General features: G+C 50.1%; 1 protein-coding gene across 2 annotated transcripts in view; it reads right to left on the bottom strand.

Moving 5' to 3' along the window:
• Positions 1 to 226: 226 nt before the first annotated feature.
• Dpysl2 (dihydropyrimidinase-like 2) overlaps positions 227 to 21,099 on the bottom strand; it is a 118,658-nt gene continuing 97,785 nt past the window's right edge. For both annotated transcript variants that reach the window (XM_005373727.2, XM_005373729.1), the window contains exons 8-14: positions 20,235 to 20,355; positions 11,152 to 11,308; positions 10,690 to 10,831; positions 8,343 to 8,513; positions 5,283 to 5,462; positions 4,315 to 4,480; positions 227 to 2,787 (exon numbers count right to left, since the gene is read on the bottom strand). In XM_005373727.2, coding sequence (XP_005373784.1) covers positions 2,696 to 2,787; positions 4,315 to 4,480; positions 5,283 to 5,462; positions 8,343 to 8,513; positions 10,690 to 10,831; positions 11,152 to 11,308; positions 20,235 to 20,355 — 1,029 coding nt within the window. In that variant the 3' untranslated portion in view covers positions 227 to 2,695. The remainder of the gene's footprint in view (positions 2,788 to 4,314; positions 4,481 to 5,282; positions 5,463 to 8,342; positions 8,514 to 10,689; positions 10,832 to 11,151; positions 11,309 to 20,234; positions 20,356 to 21,099) is intronic.

Genomic DNA, 21,099 nt, shown 5'->3' with positions numbered 1-21,099 from the left:
CGGCACGCAGGTACCCCACGTACGCCACAGGCTGTGGGTTTGCTCAGACTAAGATTTCACCCTGTGGCCTGGACACAGCAACCTGTAAGATGCAGTGGAAAGCTCTTGAATCTGGACAGCCTCCAACACAAAGTGAAGCCGGGCCCTCCCGTGACCCATTCTGGAGGGGAGACGTTTCTGGAGACCAAGCGGCCACCCACTGGACATCCCAACACAGACACAGCCCTGAAACAACCACAGTTTGCTTTATTAGGCGGTCCATGGTAATATAACAGAGTTCTTAAGGAATAATAAACACGAGACTGGTTGTTTTACCATAATTATTTTGCCATTAAGACAGTGAGTGGTTACAAAAACAAAAAAAAACGAAAAACAAAAGTACTCCTCTGGTTACACACATGATCAGCTTTAGCACTGAAAGGTCCTCCACTCATGAGTCACAATCACAATTTCAAGGATTAGAAGCCATCTAGTATTAAGTCCTACACTGTTTTAGAGCATCAAGTCACTGCAGTTACTCAGTTCTGAGACACTGTCCATTTATTTTAGCATTTACATATGACATTCATTAACAGATACACAAAGCAAGCCAACAGGTAAACATGCTTACACAGCCTGTGGGAATCTTCAGGTTTTACATTGTGGTTTGTTTTTTTTTTTTTGTTTTGTTTCGTTTTGTAAAGAAAATAACCAAAACAACCAAAATTACCATGACCCGGCACAGGAAAGACAGGAAGACAAGGGAATACCGCAGAGCTGCGTGTGTTTCTCAGAATTGAAACAAAAATTTCTTTTCCAACTTGTTCCAATTTCCTCTAAGTATAGGTGAGAAAAAAAAGCAAATATATTAAGTCAACCAATTCCTTTTAAAAAAAAAAAAGTGCAATTTACCTTTAAAACAACAAATAAACAACAATAAACCAAAACCCTGACCATAAACCCCAAAGGCAAAAACACGTGGAGACACAAGCATCGTGACAGCAATGACCTACTTTTTGATGTTTCGCTTTACAAAGCCCAATTTGGTTCCATAAAGGCCTGCAAACCTAACATTGCTCACAAGGCCCAGTAAACGTGTCTGGAAAGAAGTATGACACGGTCAGCAGGACAGAAAGGAGCTAGCTAGCACAAAGGGGTCGCTGAAGCAGGGAGAGGAAGGGGTGCAGGTGCGAGGTCGCCTGTCGTCTCCAAGGGGGCCGCAGTCTCCACGTGTAAGATTTTCTCCCCGATCCATGGTTCATAAGACAGATTTCTTCCCTTCTCTTGCAAAGTAAAATGGACTTTCAGCCAAATTTCCCAAGGGATTTCTGAGCTTCTAAGGCCCCCTTTCACTGCATTATCACTTGTGAAATAATTGAGATTAAAAATACGGTATTTTCCCCAAAGTAAGAAACCTCCATGTGTTCTAGAACCCGAAAGACCCTTCATGGGGCAAAAGCGGGCCCTGGGGGCCAGACTGCTACAGGCATTGCCCCGAGGAGCTGGGAGGCGGCCGGAGCCTGGCTGCCCGCTGGGTACTGGGCTGGTTCACAGGTCTGACTGTGCCTTGCACCAGTGAGCGGCATGCTGTGAAACACGCAACGGTCTGCACCTCACCCTCATGATCCCACACCACGTGACCCCCTCGGCCCCAAGGCGTGGTGTGGGCGAGAACCAGCCATCCCTGCACCTGGCAAGAGACTCAAACTCACACGCACCAACTTGTGGCTATGGGCGGGTAGCACCAGTCCTACAGGGACCAGGAGGACACAGGACTATGGACACCAGGCCAACGGGTGAGTCCGTCCAGGCGGGTTCTGACTACAGAGACACGGGACACCTAGTGATCAGAAAAGGCAGTGGGAGAAGGAGGGGAAAACCCAGTCTCAGGGACGAGGGCCAGAGGAAACACGAAGCAAGACACAGGCATCTGAAATATTCATGAACAAAAAAGCTAGAGCGAGCACGAAAGGGTGCGGAAACATGGCAAGGAGAATCCTCAAAAGATCTAATCTGCCGCAAAAATCTAGGCCAAGAGAGAAAACCTGGCCTTTCTCAACAGATGACCCAGAAGCCCGCAGAAGAACAAAGTGGACCCTTTGGAGCTGCTCAGGAGGGACAAAACGAGTTTGCCAACCATCCGGAAAGAGCGCGGTGGTTACATAACTGCATCATTAGGGTGTCCAGTTCAAACCCTGTGCTATTAATATTGAATCACTTTCCAATTTAGTCTTTAAAAAGAAAACAACTCTCTCCCACATAACCCCTCCCTAGTCCCACACAAAAGAAACCAAAACAAAAACAAGGGAAAACAGCCTTTTTAAAATATTTAAAAAGAAAAGACCAAAAGGCAGCTCAGGGCAATTCACTGTATCTTCCCCATGACAAGGAAGATGCGGAGGCAGAGGGCAGGATGAGGAGCCCCCGGGGACCTGCTCTGTGGCACATGTCTCGTGTTGGACGCAGCTCCGTGTAGAGTGGGTGCTAGGCTTGGGTGTGGTGCTTATGGGTGATGGGGGAGTGAGTGAGCGAACTCAGTAACTCCAGGTGAGAGGCAGAGAGTGGGGCCCGAGGGGGAGCCCCGAGAACTGGCTGCCCACAGCAACTATCACAGGCTCTTAAAAACGAAAGAAGAATTAGAAGAAGAAGGAAGGAAGTCTCAGAATGTCCTCAGGTGTTCCATCCCCCAAGGCCCAGTGCAGTGGGCCCAGGAGCTCTAGCCCAGGCTGGTGATGTTGGCACGGCCACCAGGGGGCGCCACGATGCGCTGGGTGGTGCGGCGAGGAATGTTGTCATCAATCTGGGCGCCTGGAGAGGAAGAAAGGAGAGGACAGGAGAGAGGTGAGGACGCACAGCTTGCCTCCAAGCCACGCAGCTCAGGAGAAGAAGGGCCAGGCACATGCCTGGCCCTTTTCTCAGAAGCTCACGAAACATTCAAACTAGGGAAACGCAATGGGCTGTGCTTGCCCAGGAACCACATGTGGTAGATGCAGTCCCTCGTGCTGGTGGGCTCTACAACCTGCTAAGTACAACTATTGATAAAAACTGCATTTCACAGGCTGTGGATGTAGCTCAGTGGGAGAGCACCTGCCTAGCATGTGCAAGGCCCTGGGTTCAATTCTCAGTACTGCCAAAAAGCAAACAAGAGCCCCTACATTTCAGGCTATATCCAGTCTCCATTTCTATTAGTCAAACAACGTGCAGCCCTTCTGAAGGTAAGTCTCCTATGACATTCAGTTCCCCTAACCCTCCAAGGATGACAAAAAGTAGAAGCAACCTCGGATGAGCACCGTAACCCGAGCATCCAAAATGGTTCAAAATTTTAAACTTTGTGAGCACCCAAATTCCACAGCTGACCTCATGGGACAGGGTCACAATCAAAATATAGTTGTACTGAAGATACTGTATAAAACACCATCAGTCTAGGTGTATAAGGTATGCATGAAACAAATAAATTCTGTGTTTAGACTTGGGTTCTATCCAAGATATTTCATTATGCATAGGCAAATATTCCATCATCTGTAAAAATCCAAAATCTAACACATTTCTGCCTCCAAGCATTTTCGAAAAGGGGCCCCTGCAACCTGAACCTTCTATCGGAACTGTCCACAGAGAGATGAGAGTGTAGATATCATGGTGACCATGTCACTTGATAAGAAAATTAAAGCTCAGTCTTATTACTCTTCTTGAAAATGGGTAACCCAAAAATGGCACATACGGTACCTCGCTAAAAACCAGTGGATCTGATAAGATGAAAAATCCACCTGATGAGCATTCTTTAACAAGTCACAGATCCTGAGTACCTACCTGTGATTAAGGGGAACCGGGGGAACAGAACAGAGCTCGGCATGGCCCAAGGGAGACGGAAAGGAAGGGAAAGGAGGGAAAGGAAACTGGGACCACTTCCTCTCCCAGGGAAACGTCACCTGTCTTATCAAGCAAATAGCTAAGTTACCAATGGCTGTGTTTTAAGCATTTCACAGATATCAGATCTCTCCGTCCTCCCAACAGCCTGACAGGGAGCCCGGCAGGCAGCCACAACTATAAAATTCGTCGTGCAGATGAGAAGAGGGGGACACAGCCACGCATGGCTCCAAGGTCAGGGGGTGGACATCCCACCCCCACCGTGGGACGCCTAAACACCCTTCTTGTTGGTGGACGTAACATGAGAACACCGCCCTCACTGTCGATGGGGTACTGTACCCGGGATGAGCATCGTGGCGTGGACGCGGTTGATACAAACTGATCTCAAGGGTCTGGGACCCAGCTGGTCGCCTGCTGTAAGGACACGCGTCCATTGATAGGAGTTCCCACCCCTTCCCTCGGCCCACTCACCAGACAAGCTGAATCCAGACTGGTGCAGGTTCCGCACAGGCGGGGCCTGCTGCTTGGCAGGGGACGTCTTCGCCGAGGAGGCTGGAGTGACCGTCTTGGGCGTCACGGACACCTCGCACACGGGTCCGTCGTACAGGCCACGAGGGACCCCTCTCAACTCCGCCAGCTGCAACACACAAGCACCCCTGCTAAGGCCACAGCCCGGGAAGAACATCGTGCTGGGGGACACGTCGCCCTGTGGCTTGTGGGGACAGCGGGCTCTCCTAGTCACCAGGTATGACAGAGACACAGGGCAGGGTGGCCAGGCCCAGCTCCCCAGAATGTGGTCACTGATACTGGGTTTTCTACAAGAGCTAACACTGGTTATGATTTGCCCCCCAAAGTCCTTCTACTTTAGATCCTGTCAGAATCACCCAGACCTGCTGTGAGGAAGTTCCGGGGCCAGGTTCAAGCTCTGCCCCAAACTTCCCTGCCAGTCTCATTCTTCCTGTGATTTCCTTACAGCTCCATCACTTCTTTGTCCCAGTGGCCTGGTGGTTGGGGACTGTCCGCCACACCGTGAGTACATTGTACATTTCCCGTGTTTATGACATTCTCTCTACCTAGTTTATTTAGCTCCCTTTTTTGACTTGACCATCTCCTACTTAACCTTTAAAACCCAACTCAAAATGCCCTCGCCCATGACCCTTCCTCCATAACTCCTCAGCAGTGGTTCCCTCTCCTAACCCTCACCCTATACTCTCACCCGAGCACCTACTTCATTCTTACTTTGTCCTGGCTGGCTCTGGATATCCCTGAGTCCTCCAGCAGTCCTTTAAGTTCCAGGAATGAAAAGAGCAGGTTCTTCTCTCTCTCTAGCCAGCCCCTATACAGAGCTCATGATTCTGACTCAATGTGATTATGAGCAAATGTTTGTGGAATTGAACTCAACACATGAATTCAAAAACCCTGAGAACAAAGCCACTCACCCTGCTCCTTGCCTTGATACGCTTGTAAACGAAGTCAGGGAACGGCTTCCGGGGGATGTAGCGCCCAGAGCCCTCGGTGACGTGCAGGGTGCCGTCCTCCAGGACGATCTTGCCCTGGCTGATGACCACCAGCGGGGAGCCGCGGCACTCCATGCCTTCGAAGATGTTGTACTCGAGCGCCTGGAGGGGACCCAACACGGTCAGCTTCGAAGTGGGCGCCTGATCGCTATGCAGTACCCACTGCCCAGCTCCAGGGACAGGGTGCCCGCCCCCATCACCCCGGCCACTTCCAGCCCTCCCTCCCCTGCCTTAACCCTGGAACCATCTTCCCTAAGCTCCAAGTTTAGAAGAAAACTAAGTGCAGGGAGGAAAGGTGTGCGGAGATTGTGTCTTTGCAAATGCTACACAAATGTCAAGAGAACGACTTCTCTTCTGGGCAGCCACTGTCCCCACCAAGCTGAGCACACAGCAGGCTGGGTACCCGGGAGCAGGACGCGGTCTTCACGTCAAGCTACAGCCCCAGCCTGTTCTGGTTTTTTGTTTGTTTGTTTTACATTTTGAGAGGTCTCTCTAAATTGCCCAGGCTGGCCCCACATAAGTTATCCTCCTGCCTCTGTTTTCCAGAGGGCTGAAGTTACAGAAATTTGCCACCGTGCCCGCTGTGGTCAACATTCTTAGGGTCACCTGAAGGAGAAACCGGGCAGTGGCACTGCTGTGCAAAGGTCTGGATGGCACAATGGAGGATGGGATCTAACCTTCCAGAACATTCACTCCTTCACATTCCCTCTCCGCCATCCACACGGAGGACCCAGGTCCAAGCGCCCAGCCTGGTGGTCTGTATTCCGTCATGATGCCCTTCTCTTTACCTCTGGGGAAGGGGCCTCATGAGGGAGGGCAGCATTTTATCCCCAACCTCAACCAAGGAAGTCGCTGCAGTCTGGCAGGGAATAGCCTGAACAATTTCAGGTTCTAATTCTGGCCCAACCGCAAAATCGCTATGTAACATTAGACTGGTCACTTAAGCTCTCTACACCTCCGTTATTTATCTGCCCACTTGGGGTAATAATACCAGTCCCTTTATGGGAAGCTCAAATGACACGCGGAGGGGGATGCGAAGTTGGATGCATCTGAACAAACGGGTTCACCACAAGGACATTCTGGGGACAACCCAAGCACGGTGTGCTCAGTCGTAAGTGGGTGCAGCCACTAGCCACCCTGCCAGCAGGGAAGAAGCGAGAAGGCTCTAAATATGGAGCAGAGCACTTTTCCGAGAAGCCGCCACCACCCTGGTACCCACAGGTGCCACAGAAGCTGGACGAGAGGCCAGTGCGTCACAGCCCAAGTCCCCCTGTCCAAGTGAGATGGATCTGGGGGCTGGGGATTTAGCTCAGCGGCACAGCGCCTGCCTGGCAAGCGCGAGGTCGTCAGTTCGATTCCCAGTACTGGGAAAAAAAACAAAAACAAAAAAAACAAAAAACTTGGGGCTGGGGATTTAGCTCAGCGGCACAGCGCCTGCCTGGCAAGCGCAAGGTCATGAGTTCGATCCCTGGTACTGGAAAAAACAAACAAACAAAAAAAAAGAGATGGGATCTGGACCAAGCAAAGAGCCCAGTTCTGTTGTGCAGAGATGCCAGAAGCTGCCCGTGCTCCTGTGGCACTTGGGTGGCATCTGTCCTTGCTGTTCCAGGGTAGTCTGGAATCAAATGGTCCTTGGTGGCATCTGTCCTTGCTGTTCCATGGTAGTCTGGAATCTGCCTGACAGAGCTATCTTTCTACTTTTAATTTCAATCCGAACATCCTCCCCATTCATTAAGAACTCGCTTCAAGATTCAAGTAAAGTCAGGACACAAAACACTTCCGCCCAAGGCCCTCTGCTTCTCCAGTGGTCTCCCCTGGTCCATGGTTTTTCAGTTTTATAGGGACATAATTTTTCTGTGAGGAATCGACGGTATCTGCCCCTTCTTTAATCATCGGACACCCAAAAATCTTGCTGAGCCCTTCAATCTCAGCAGAGGGGCCTGAAACACTAACAAGTCTCTGCACTCTAAGCTCTCGGGCCCAGACCAAGAGGCAAGAGCAGACAGACCTTAAACCAAGAGCAAGTGGCTGAGGGTATTCTTCTATTTGGGGAGAAGTCAAAGTTTATCAGTTCCTTTAGCACAGTCAGGGAGGGCAGCTGCCATTCAAGTTTCTGGACATGAGAAAACATGGCATATAAAAATGGAAGTGCCCCGTGGGCATCTCAGGACTGCACATCTGACAGCTTTATTTAGGTTGTGGTATAACTGGGATCCAAAATGTCCCGAGAAAGGCCTTTTGTACTGAAGACTTCAGGGCTGCTGGGCTGCTGGGAAGTGACTGGATCATGAGGACTCTCACTTCATCAAAAGGATTAATCATATGCTGATGGCATTATTAAGATGGGATGGAAACAGGAGGTAGGATCCAGTGAAGAGAGTGGATCATAAGGATGGGACCCTGGGGACTACATATGGTCCCTGGCCTCCTCCTCCTCCTCCTCTGACTCTTTTCCTTTCTCTCTCTGTCTCCTGGCTGCTGGGATGTGAGCAGGTTTCTTGTACCACACGGCGTCCTACCTTGCCGTAAGAAGAAAGAGTGGTGTCTGCTGACCATGAACTGGAACCTCTGAACTCGTGAGCCACAATAAAGCACTCTCCTTTTAGCTGATTTACCTCAAGTATTCTGTGACAGTGACAGAAAACTAACATAGATCCCTTGATCAAGTACCACCACGAAACCATAAAAATGGAATGTGACTGGATTCTAGAAGCTTCTGACATCTCAGTGTTATTTTGGGGACTTTGAACGTCTAAGGACAAGGAGGCCATGATCCTACAACAGATCAGAGTAACAGTCTTACTGACCTCACTAAAGAAGTGAAAGAACTGTTTCTCTTCTCAGCAAACTGCATGTTATAACCAAGGGAGTTCACTCCCATCCCAGCAAGGCCTCTTTAGAAGCTCTGGGTGGGACTCTCCCTCCCTCTGTTCTCTCGGTGACAGTAATTTGCATGGACCAAGTCTGCATGGTTAGCCTTACGCTGTTGTGTGTCTTGGCTGAGATGGTCTTCATGCTGTCAGGGTCCCAGATGACCAGGTCTGCGTCAGATCCCACAGCAATGCGGCCTTTCCGCGGGTAAAGGTTGAAGACTTTGGCTGCATTAGTGCTGGTCACAGCCACGAACTGGTTCTCATCCATCTTCCCAGTGACCTGAAGAATACACATACACGCACACACGCGCACACACACACACACACACACACACACACACAAAGGGTCACAAAGTCAAAAGGTAGAACACTATTTAGCAATACAAAGGCACACACTTTTATTCACACAATTTAAATGGCCCCTTCAGGGGGCTGGGGATTTAGCTCAGCGGCAAAGCGCCTGCTTGGCAAGCACAAGGTCATGAGTTCGGTTCCTGGTACCGGAGAAAAACCAAAAAAAAAATAAAATAAAATAAAATAAAATAAATGGCCCCTTCAATAAAATACAGGCACAAAACCTACTGCTCTAGTCTAGTCAGCCTACAAGTCTCAATCTCCGACTTGTGTCCCATGTACGGTACACAGTTATACGGCACGAGGTATACAGTAGGGGCCAATTATCTTTCCTCAAAATTCAGTAGAACAACAGGCAAAGGAAACAAGCGTGCATTAAGAGAGGAAAACCCCAGTATTGCCAAAAAAAGAGGGAGAAAAAGATGCAAATGTCCAGGAGGCATTTGAAAAACATAATCATTCTCAGCAGCAGTTTAAAAATGAGACTCAGCATTTGCTTAGCGATTCAGCAATTGCTTGTTTTGGTGTTCATAATAATAAAACTTGTTTGACCTGAAGAAGCTGGGAATGTCATACACTGTTGGTGGCACAGGAAGTGATGTGATCTTTCTGGAAGGAGCTTTAACAATATATAGTAACACCCTTAAAAATATACATACACCTTTGACTCAGCAATGCTACTTCTAGAAATTTCTCCTACAAATGTAAGTAGGAATGTGTCCAGGGATGTGTCTACAGGGATGCTCGTCCCAGCAAAAAGGTTAGAAACAACAGGATTACAGATGAATTACTGTTGAACACTGGGAAGGAATCATCTAGAAACTTTTTCATGATATATTCTTTTTTTAAAAAAAACAGGCCATAGGCTGGGGATTTAGCTGAGCGGCACAGCGCCTGCCTGGCAAGTATTAGGTTGTGAGTTTGATTCCTGGTACCAAACAAAAAAGAAGCCAGAAAAAAAAACAGCCCACAAAATAGTATGTATAATGCTAATGTTATTTACAATCGCTCACACCATATGCATTTACACATTTGGACATGAGCAAAAAATGACAAGACAGTCACCAAAATATACATTATAGCCATTAGAGTTATATCTGAAATAAGTGATTTTATTTATATAATCTAAAATGATTAAAAAACAGGAAACCAGTTGTTATATATTAAAATGAAAAGGCCAAAAGGTCAGGGTCTCTTTCAACTGAGCTGATCAGAAGCCTGTGTTGGGTAGACGTGCAAAGCCCAGATGACCCTCAAAGATGCTCTTGAAGAAATGGACTCCCATCTCCCAGTTAACTGAGGAAGACACCAGGTGGCTAGGGAAACTTTTTCCTCACTGACACAGGAGTTATACAGGGTATGATCACAATATATGGTGAATGTTCAATTTTTTTAACTTATTAGAGTGAATCCCTCTCAAAATCTTCCCCCTTGCTTTGAACACACTTATCCCTTCATTCTTGCCACTTTCTGAAACAAATCTGGAAGTCCTCTTTCATGAGTATCCTTTTTTTGGATTGCCATGGCTGCCTTGATATCCTAAATCCTTTCAAAAATGTTTACCTTTCATGGTCATGTTGACTTTAGGGAAGAACAAGAAGTCACACAATGCCAAATCCAGTGGATGATTTGGATGAGGGCACACTGTAATGTTTTCATCTGACAGAAATTGCAATAAATGTTTTGCATCAATTCAGGACACAGAAGCAACCATGACAGTCCAACTAAAGACACTGATGAAAGCGCACTTCCAGAACTGCTTCAGACAGCAGCAAGAACTACGGGATAAGTGTGTCCGAAGCAAGAGGGAGTATTTGAGAAGGATTAGTGTCAATGTGCTTTCACTGTAATAATTTTAATTTAGATATTCATCCCATGTTCTGACCATACCTCATACTGAAGTCTCTGTAGATGATAATGATGTTATGTGTAATATTTAGGAGAAAAGGACCTATTAGGAGTGGTTGTGGGTTTCCAATCCTAAGAAACCCTATCACACAAGTGATAACTTCTAGACTGTTCTTCACTGGCATTTGCAGGCCAGCATGAGCCCCCGACCACAGAGGAGGAGGAAGGTAGAGACCGAGGCCAGTGCTCCTTACCACAGCCTTATCCCAGATGACAGACATCCGCTCCTCAGTGCCATTGGTGCCCTCGGGAATCAGAGTGAAGTTGTCCTTTCCCACAGCCTTCTGGGCAGTGTTGAAGGTACAGTGGGCACTCCCAGTGACCTGGAGGTCTCCACTGGAAGGAAACACACAACGTGCTGCTGTAGCTTCATTATCATGCTATATGCCTCCATCTGTTCTGTGAGGTATTTGGAGGGTGACATCACACCAGTGATAGTGGGGTGGGGTCCTTTTGACCCCTTATTCACCCCCTTTGGTTGACTGTCATCATGGCCCAGGTTGATGATGACAGAAAGATAATTCCTTGCTCTTGTTTAGCGATCCCAGTTTGGTGAACAAGGATCTATTTTCAACCCTGCCCTTGGCCACCATGTTTCACGTACCAGGTCAGAGGAGGCTGAGAATGAAAAGTGTGAACAGGCTGCCAGGACTCACCACGACAGCAAGGAGTTCAGGAAGTCTGGAGTAGTTGGATCGGGGCTCAGGGGTGGGGAGGTGACGAAGGCAGCAGCCTTGGCCCAGTTCTTGCTCCAGTAGTGGGAGCCGTCGGTCCCCAGGCTGGCGGTGATGGGCTCACCATACACCACAGTTCCTGGCAACCAGAACACAGCAGGCTCAGTCTGACGCCCTGAGGAAGGAGCCCGGGCTTCCCGGGAGGGATTCCTTGTCCGGGAGCAGTCACTTCCCTGGGACGAGGCACAGCTTTGCCTCACAGGCAAGGAGACCGATGTGGTGAGGTCAAGCTCCCCAGCCGGAAGGCCGACACCGAGCATGTGCACCAAGGTTTCCCTGTCCCTTTCTCCTGGGAGTTGACACACCTCCCTCTAGGTCCCAAACACCTTCAGGCTTCTGCCTCCTGGCTCCTGATCTCCAACTTCAGTAAAAATCTCCAGCTCAGACAGCTTCCAAGCACCCAGTCCCAAGCACCACCTAGATGCCTCTTTCGCAGTGATCAATGGACTTGACCATACTATTGAGCACATGCCCTCCCTGCTCACATTCAGCAGACCTTCCTGCCGGTCTCCTCCTGGCTAAAAGCCAATGAGAGGAAATCTTAAGGGGCATCACCAGGCCGGGAGTGATGGTACACATCCATAATTCCAGCACTCAGGAGGCTGAGGTAGGAGGGTCAATGTTAGTTCAAGGCCAGCCTGAGCTACAAAGTGAATTCAAGACCATTCTGAACTGCATAGTGAAACCCTGTCTCAAAAAGACCAACAACAAAAAAAAAAATCAGGGCACATCACCTAGCTTTCAGATCAAACACAGCCCTCCAGATCTGCCCACGGGACGCCTGGTTCCCTGCATTCCCCTGTGAAGGGAGTCATCAAGACACACATCATTTCCACAGGAGACGCTGTTAATGTGAGACACAACAACCTTGTGCGGTCACTGGAATTTCAGTTTCTAGAAATCTCGACTAACTTATTGCAGGTGTCTAAGAAAGAATGCAGCTCCCTGATGCCTGGATCACATCCTCTTCTCTGTCCATCCCGAGAAAGCCAGAAAGTTGAGAACCATTTATATCCACTGAACGCCAATGCTTTCGTTTTTTAAATCACTCATCCCATTCCTCCCAGCTCATTCCAGCAGAGCCTCCCAGCTGGAATTCAGGCTTGTGAGGACTCCCAACACCTCCCGCACCTCCCCATCCACACTGCAGGTCACTCCTAGAGTTATCTCCACGGAAACAGAACCTTTTCATGTCATTCTCCTGCGTAAGAACCCAAGGAGCCCTTCTGCCTTCAAGGATTTTAAAACGAAGAAACAAACCTCCTCACTGAAATGGTCACTGCTCTCGCTCTCCAAAGCGGATCTGCTCTAACATCACACAAAGTTCAACGCAGACATCGCACCATCTGTCTGAGAACCTGTCTTCCACTCCAGTAATCACCCAGTGTTGAATTTATTTCACTCTCTACTTCATGATAATACCTTGAAGATCAATCATCTGCTTTCATACAGTGCCCAGTCAATAAATGCATGTTAAATTGATTAAATGATCTCATAATTTATTAAAGGCACCAGAGCTGGAATTAGATCTCAGGTCAGCAAATTCACCTCCCCCGGCCTCCTCAGACCCTGCCGCAGGGCTGACCCCCACTCCATGGCACCAGCTGAGCTTCCCTCTTCAAACACAGGTCCCTTGTGGCCAGATAGGTCTCAGTCAGGAATGTGCTTCGCTTACTCACTACAGCCTTTTCAAAGCCTTATCACTTGATAATACCCCACGACACCCTCTCTGCCTTCCTCTCTGGGAGCTGGCTCCACAGAGCTGTACCCTCCTGCCTCAGGAATGCCACAAAGGAGCCTCTATGCACTGTTCAGCCAGGGAGTGTTAGAGGCCAGACAGGCAGCCCACTGCAGGCCCTCAGGGACAGACCCCAGACAGGAGGGTGGGCTCCAGAGCCCAGACGAGCCTGACCAGAAGGAAGCACCCAGGAAGAAAAGGGCCAACGCTCAGAATGTCTGAAAGGGACCCATGGGTTCCTGACCTCCTCAAGGCCTGCCCACTGGATGACTGCACGGGCCACTCCAGCTCGCCGGAAGTGGAAAACACCACCTAACGAGCAGGCTTTGTTGCTGCCAAAGCCCTTTATGAGACGCAAAGGGCCGCAAGGGCACAGGGAGTGGTGGTTCTCACGGGCTTGCTGGCGCCCAGTCTTGGGATGGAGCAGCCAACAGGCCTGGTTAGGTCTCACTCTCCCAACCCAGCCAGGGCTGAGGTCCTGCTCAGAAGTGAGGTTCAGGAAACTCTGAGAAAAAGCATCTAAAACGCTGCAGGTTTCCCAGCTTTTCTCCATGAAAAAGTTCATGAGAGCAAAGCTGCTTGGAGGAAAAAAAAGAAGAACTGCTTGATGGTCTGTGAAAATCTGTGGACAAGTGTCCACGTTTCCCGGAGTCCTCACGTAACTGGCAATCTCTTGCCAAATCTGCTTCCCAGTCCTTTGGAACCCAGAATCCAAGGAAGGGCCAGTGCTGGGGAGAAATGGGACATTTAGATCCAGAATATCCCCCGAAAGTCTCACATGTTCAGAGGTGGGGCTTTTGGAAGGTGGCTAGATCATGGGACGCTATATTCATCAGTGCATTCACCCATTCACGAGTTCATGGCTAAATGTGTTGTTCCGAGGTGGGGCCTGGTTAGAGGGGATCACTGGGGTGTGACCTGGGAGGGTGTGTTCTTCCCCTCCCTTCTCTCTCTGCTTCTGGCTACCACGATGTGAGCAGCTCTCCTCCACCAGGCCTTCCCACCGTGTCACTTCTGCCTTGGAGCCAGCTGGCCATGGACTGAACCCTCTGGAAACTTGAGCCAAACAAGCCTCTTCTCCTTAAATTGTGGATATTAAATATTTTGTCCAAGCAACAGCAAAGTGACTAAGACGAAGAGCTGCACTTCTCCTTCAAAGCTTGACTCAGAGCGGGGTGGCAGGTGGTGACAAGAGCCTGGACGCCCTTCCTCTGTGCGGAGGAATACGGCCCTCAAGGAAGAAAGAACTCGACTTTCAGCTTCTGGCAAATCCAGAAATGGGTCAGGGCTTCCAAGACTCCTGCAGACCAGAACCTGCCTCCTTAGACCAAGGATGAACAAGCACCCATGGCTCATGTCCAAGTCAGGACAGGGGAAGGAAGGGACAGGAGAGGTGGGCGCAAGGAGGAGGGGGTCAGCTTGCAGCTCATTTCTTTGCCCTGTGTGAACTCCCTGATGGATTCCGACTTCCTCATTGTGTCTTGACTTTATTTCTGCTCTTCAGGCCCTAAAAGCAGGGCAGGCATTCACCATCACATCCAAGGCCTCTCCCTCCAGGGAGCATGGCTCCACCCATCACCAGTGGCCCGGTTCCCCTCCCCGGGGCTTCTGTCCCCGTTCTGTAAACACCAAGTACGAGGGAGCCCAGGCAGGCCACAGACATCAGGGAGCTGCGTGCCAGAAATAATTACCACGAATAATAATAATAAACCACGGAATGGCTTAATTGGCCTTTCTGCACTTCTCTAAACACAATGCTGACGCTTTCTTGGCGGCCGTAGAGCTGCGTGACTTTCCTCTCCAGGGAAAGTCTCAACTTCATGAAGGCTGCAACCCCACACCAGCCACTGGCAGGCTTGCCAGCAAAGCCGGGAAATGCAGGGGCCTGGCGGGTGATGTTTATTCACAGCAGCCGGGGGCTCAAGTGCATTCACAAAGAATAATGCAAGGCAGGGGCTGAGAAATGTCTGACAGTCAGTCACTTCCCATGAACGAACGGCAGAGGACCAAGCCAAAGTAGAAACAACAGAAAATCCTCTAAATGCAGCTCAAAGTGCAGCCAAAAAAGCAGAGTGGAAAACCAGTGGGGACGGACAGAAACACACACACACATACACACACACACACACATGCACACACACATGCATACACAAACACATACACACACACACATTGCCCTCTCTTTCAGAGAATCCACGCCTCAGTGGATCGGAACACACACACACACACACACACACACACACTCTGCACTCTCTCTTTCAGAGAACGCACGCCTCAGTCCCCCGGCCTGAGCACCATGCTGTCACGCTCTGGTACCCAGATTGGTTCCAAGGGTGAGCTTTCTGATCCAGTTCCCAGGTTTCCAGACATGCTCTCTCGTCAAATACAATTTAAAGGCCCTACTGGTTACGTTTCCAGTAAAGAGAGCAATTGTAGTCCCTGCTGCAGTAAGGTAATAGAGATACACAAAATATCACTATTGATGCCTCCAAACAAATATTACTGCCACGCCTTCCTTCTCCCCCTTCTCCTTCTCTTGTTCTTCTTCTCCTTTTCCTTTTTTGGCAGGACTGGGAACTGAACCCAGGGCCTTCACACTGGACTACATCTTGGATCTTTCTACTTTTTATTTTTTTAATTTGGAGACAGGCTCTCACTAAGGTACAAGCTGCCCAAGACTTGCTCAAACTTGCAATCTTCCTTAGCCTCCCAGAGTGCTTGGATTACAGGCATGTGCCACCACACCGGGCTCTAAGAGGCAAGGCTCTGGGTTATGGGTGTCGATACTGTAGGATATTTCATGTACCATTAACAAATACAGTGAAAATGGCCAGCTGCTCCTAACGGCACTGGACAAAGCAGAAAAAGAAAAGAATGAACGCAGGGGTTCAAATTCCCAAGTCAAGCAATACACATATCCCAGTTTTTCTACAGGTACCCTACAAGACAACCTGATGTCTCACACATGCAGGACTGAAATGACGGAGACTAGATTCCGATGCACACCGACCTCCCAACCTCAGTCTCTGCTATTCCAACAAAGGCACTGACTGGGGCGAGCTGACTGCAGCCATCTCTCCCCTGGGTCTCCCCTCTCCATTCTGTCTGACTGTCTCCACCCCTTCCACTCTCCTCTCTCTCTTTGTCTTACTTTCTCTCTCTTGGTCTTGCTTTCTCCCTCTCTTTCCTATTGGTTCTGTTTTCGTAGTACGCATTTGGTGAGATTTTATGGCACTCACAACCAACCCACCTATCACTCTCGAGCTCAGTGCTGGGTTCAAGACTGCCCTGGGGCCCACCCACCTCACACGAAGTGTTTCTTCCCAGGTTGCGGCGGGCCCCGTGAACATGTGTCCTCCACAGCACCCAAGCACCCCTACTGACCGGCAGGACATAAGAAACCCTGTCTAGAATGTGGTTCTGCGGGTTTAGCGTCCTCCGCAGCCACAACTATTCCGACGTTTGTGCCTCTGGGTTCCGGGGGTGCGTGAGGAGGGTGGAGGAGGGTGCCCGCCAGGCAAGGTCAGCAGGCACTGCCCAGGGCTACCATTCCCATGTAGAAGGCACCAGCATCCACACTGGTCACACAGGGACCAAATGCAGTCTGGGGTGCCCTGGGGGGGCAGGAAATCCCAGCACTGCCCTCCAGGGGCAAGAGCGGATGGCCAGGAATCTGGGTTTGGCTGGACAATCCAGGCAAGATATTCAATTTCTGCATTTCTATTTCTCTTCCAGGAAATGAGCCCATACAGCTGCCCACTGTCTAAGTTCTTCTCAAGAATAAACACCGTCCACAGAATTGTGGTCCTGGCTATGTTTTCATCTCCTTATCTGCAAGGTGAGGCTGATGAGGCCTTGTCCCGCTGCCCAGCACGGTAGGACAGGGGCAGTGTGGGTCGCATGAGAGACAGGACACACTGGTATTAGGTCAGGCAGCACAAGAAAACAGTTCTCATTCATACCCTCGCCTAACATCTCCCATCCTAGACACAGAAGCACCTGGTCCGTAGGTGAGGAGGCACAGGGCCTCCCTGAGAGAAGGACATGTCACCTTGTGTTACTGGTACTCGGATTGAACCCAGAGCCTTCACACTGAGCTACATCCCCAGCTCTTTCATTTTTTATTTTGAGACAGGGTCTCGCTAAGTCATTATGTTACTGAGGCGGGGCTGGAACTTGTGATCCTCCTGCCCCAGCCCTCCAGATGCTGGGATTATATATGTGTGATTTTGATTCTTTAACAGCCCACAATGGTAGAGAAGTTTTGGCGTCTGCTCCAGCAGCCCGACACCTCAGAGCCTCTCTTCTGTGTAGAAAAACAATCTTCAGCAGAAAACTCATGCCGTAGGTCACAGGTGTCTTTGCCCTGTTTGTCTGACAAGCTCAAGTTCAAGCCAGCCCTTCATCCTTTAATCATGAGGATAACTGGTAAGAGTTATTATACAGGTGCTTGCCCATATTATCTCATTTAAACATCATCCTCACCCCATGAGATGAGGCTCTATTACTACCCTCCCCTTGCAGTGGAAAACCGAGACCTGGAGATGATAAGCAGGTAGCACAGCACCGTGTGGTTGGTTGGTGCACCATAAAGAGGGTTTGATCAGTGGCAGGATACTGATCTCATGGAACAAACTCTTTAAGATAACCTTCTACTGTTTCCCTCCGGGGTGCTCTGAGAATCCTTGCTTCCAGATGACCCAGGCCTCTGCAGGGCGTAAGCCTCCAGGTTCCACCAGGTTTGCTGAGGAACTAAGCCCCAACAGGCAAAGACCACAAGCATTTCCAACACTAAAATAGCTCGGAAGTGTGACAGTCAGCATTGCTGCAAAGATTCACAGCCTGAAGTTAGATACCAATGATCAAGTCCCACATCCACTCTTCCCCGGCTCTGAGCCTCAGTTTACTGGGCTGCAAAGTTACATAAAATATAGAAATTCTTGCCTGGGCAGGAAAATGTGAGCAAGAGGTGAGCTAGGCTAGGGTTCCTGATCTGCTTGCTGACGCCCGAAGACACTGAAATTCCTTTCTAGCAACTCAGGTGTGTCTAACTGGAAGGAGACCCGTGTGGGCACAAGTAGCCTCGCACCTGGAGCACAGTGGATTCAAAGAGGTCGCTCCGGTGCTCACCTCCAAGACACACACAGCCAGAGGTGACGGGGACAACACAGAGGAACACCGGCCCTGAGCAGGAGGGCGAGAGAGGAAGCGGATGCGGACTTCACACCCTAGCTCCGCACTTCTGTAGAAACTTGAGGCCCAGGAAGGAGTGGGGACTTGGGCCCTGCTGGAGGTCACCTCCACCACTCCACCTATCCCTAACGCAGTCAGCTGGGAGGGCAGACCCTTCCTCACTGGACAGGCAAGCGCTTGAACGTGGGGAAACCCAGGCCAGCAAGGCCTCCATTCAAAACGATGTTAAAATGCTTGTCTGACACGCTAGGTGTTATCGTGAGGAGTGATTGGTAAAAAAACAAAATAAGCTGCCTCGTCTTCTCCTTTCTGGACACTATGCCAGCCATTCCCAGGCTCCAAGAAAGCATCAGGAGGGCTGTAACAGGTGTTCAGGGCTGGGGCTGAGCCCACAGGTGCGTGCCACTCCTCTTGACAAAAAGCCACTCACTGGGTCACCATCCATGGGTCTCCTGGCAAACAACTCACAGCCTGTTCCGAGCAGACTTTATGAGTTTAGGCGATGCCTTCCTACTCGGAAAAGACAACGTCTCTCAACAGCCAGGAGAGGGCAGGTCCCCAAGAGCAGAGCAGCAATCATTTGATGCAAAGCCTTAGGGTCCCCAGGCAGCTCCAAGACCTGCAGCAGAACTCACTGGAGCCATCTGGAAGCCACCATCTCTTGGGACGGGCACACTCACTGGTCACCGAGCAATCTACTCTGGGCCCCGTACTGAGAGACTCGCCAGGGAAAAAGATCCCATAGCCTTCTGGGCTCCGTGTGGCTCACACCCCACGGAGAAGTCCAGATGGAGCTCTGGAGGCCGAAGTGCTCTGTTACTGAGATAAGCACACAGAGGCAGACACAGAGACTAGGGAGAGAATGAGAGGGCGGGAGGGAGACAGGGAGGGAGGGAGGAGACTGAGACAAGAAAAAGAGAAAACCAGAAACCCAGCGAGAAATGGAGACACGGAGATAGAGTTAGAAGCAAAGAGGCAGAACAACACAACAGAGAGAAAAGAAAAACGCAAGGGGCTCTTTGATTACTTACTGCTTTGTCTTGTTTTTTATGTTAATTTGCCTTTTATTTTTACAGTATAATCCAATTCTAGTTTTCCTTTTATCTTAATCAAACTTGGAAAATTTTTATTCTTCAACTGATTGAATTTATAAACAGTGCTGCTACTAAAAGCATTCTGAATGCTTTATTTCCATCGCTCAGGTATTTCCTGAGTAAGATTTTGTTTTTTGAGACAAGGTCTTGCTATGCAGTTGAGGCTGATCTTGAACTCACTAGATAGCTCACGCTGGTCTTAGAATCTCAGTGATCCTCCTGTCTCAGCCTCCAGAGTGCTGGGATTGCATGCATGCGTTACCACGCACAGCTTAGGAAGGATCCCTTCCAGACTGCTTAGTTTAGATCCAGCTATGCCCCCCACCTCAACCAACTCTAGCCCTCAGGTTTTCTGTACGTGGCACCAACTCCCAAGCACGAAACATGCAGTGAGGGGCCATATTCATGCAGCAGGTGACAGCGGGCTCTGCTGCAACCATAACGGGTGAGGTCCTCCAGGCAACGTCCCCTCGGGAAGCACTAAGAGCTATGCTTTGGGGAACTGGTCCCCAAGGACCAGCTCAACGGACCCGCAGTGGTTACAGAGCCCCAGCCGCACGAATGCAGCCACCACTCCCTGACATGCAGTAATTGGAGCTCCCAAACCTGACGGAGATGAGCCCTGGGATAAAAGCTATCCTGCACAGGGCCCTGACTCACCCTGGAGGACAGCACCTCCAACCAGGGTGGGGAGATCCGTTTTGCAAAATAACCCTCCGCGCAGTGGTCGATGGAAACTGACGGAACCTGCACCCATGCTGGGCTTAATTACACCACACAGCTCAAATCCAAGTTTTCTATGAGGGGTACCGGCCTTAGCGGTGCTTCTGCTTTAAATAGACTAGAGCAAGGGCGAAGCTGTGGAACAAAAGGAGGAAACAGGAGCTCCCTGCCCCGCTGGGCTGTAATTAGGTCAAGGGCGGAAGGTGATGAACGTGACCCTCCCCCTCCCCTCCACACCTGCCGGCGGCCACACTCACCCTTTTTCCGGGCCTGGGCGATGACTTCCGCGGCGCTCTTGCTCATCACCTTGGTGATGTACAGCGGGCAGTTGGTCTGGTTGGCGATGGTAATGGACCGATTCACAGCTTCCGCCTCGACCTAAGGGAGAGAACCGAGCATGAGGACCCCAGCCACTCAGCTCTTTACCTCCACCAGCGACTGCCGTGTCCTCTAGGGGCACCAGGGTTCCTCAATACTGGGTAGTTCCAAAGATGGGGTACTTCCCTCCGACCTTTCTCAAAGCGTGGGCATCAGCCTGGGACCACCACAGATGCAGATTCTTGGGCCCCACCCCAAACCCACCACCAGTAGCCAGTCAGTGGGTTGTACGGAGGCCTTGCTGGTGTTTGAGAACCACCACCTGCAGACACTGGCTGATCTCAATCCGGGACACCCGTCCTGCTCTCTTGCTCCGGAGTCAGGGATACAACTTTTGGGCTGGGCTTCAATTGGAGGCCAGCAGCACCCACAAAGCAATGCGTGCTCACGGGGCGGGGAGGCAGGCAGGTGGCGGCTTTCTTTGCACACCAAGGGCCTGTGAGATGTGAATGTGGCCAGCCAATTCACAGTCTAGTGCAACTCTGGTACCACTGCGATGACTGCTTAGTAGTCCAGGGAAGACACCCTGGCTGCTCGAACTGATAATGTGATTTTATAGACAGGTGAAACCGTACTACAGCAGAGCTCTGAAAGTCACTGTGGATTTCTGGGTATCTCTCTTGGCCCAATCCAGGCAGCACACTGTAGTGTGAATTCTTAGAGGGAAAAGGAGAAAAGGCCAATAGAGCCAGCTATACAGCAGGTACTCTAAAGGGATTTCTGCACAGACACCCTACACGCCTG

Source organism: Chinchilla lanigera, unplaced genomic scaffold (genome assembly GCF_000276665.1).
Source record: "Chinchilla lanigera isolate Chin_1 unplaced genomic scaffold, ChiLan1.0 scaffold00002, whole genome shotgun sequence".
Taxonomy (NCBI): domain Eukaryota; kingdom Metazoa; phylum Chordata; class Mammalia; order Rodentia; family Chinchillidae; genus Chinchilla; species Chinchilla lanigera.
Note: the sequence above shows the minus strand (reverse complement) of the source record. Positions and strands in the feature narration are given on the sequence as shown.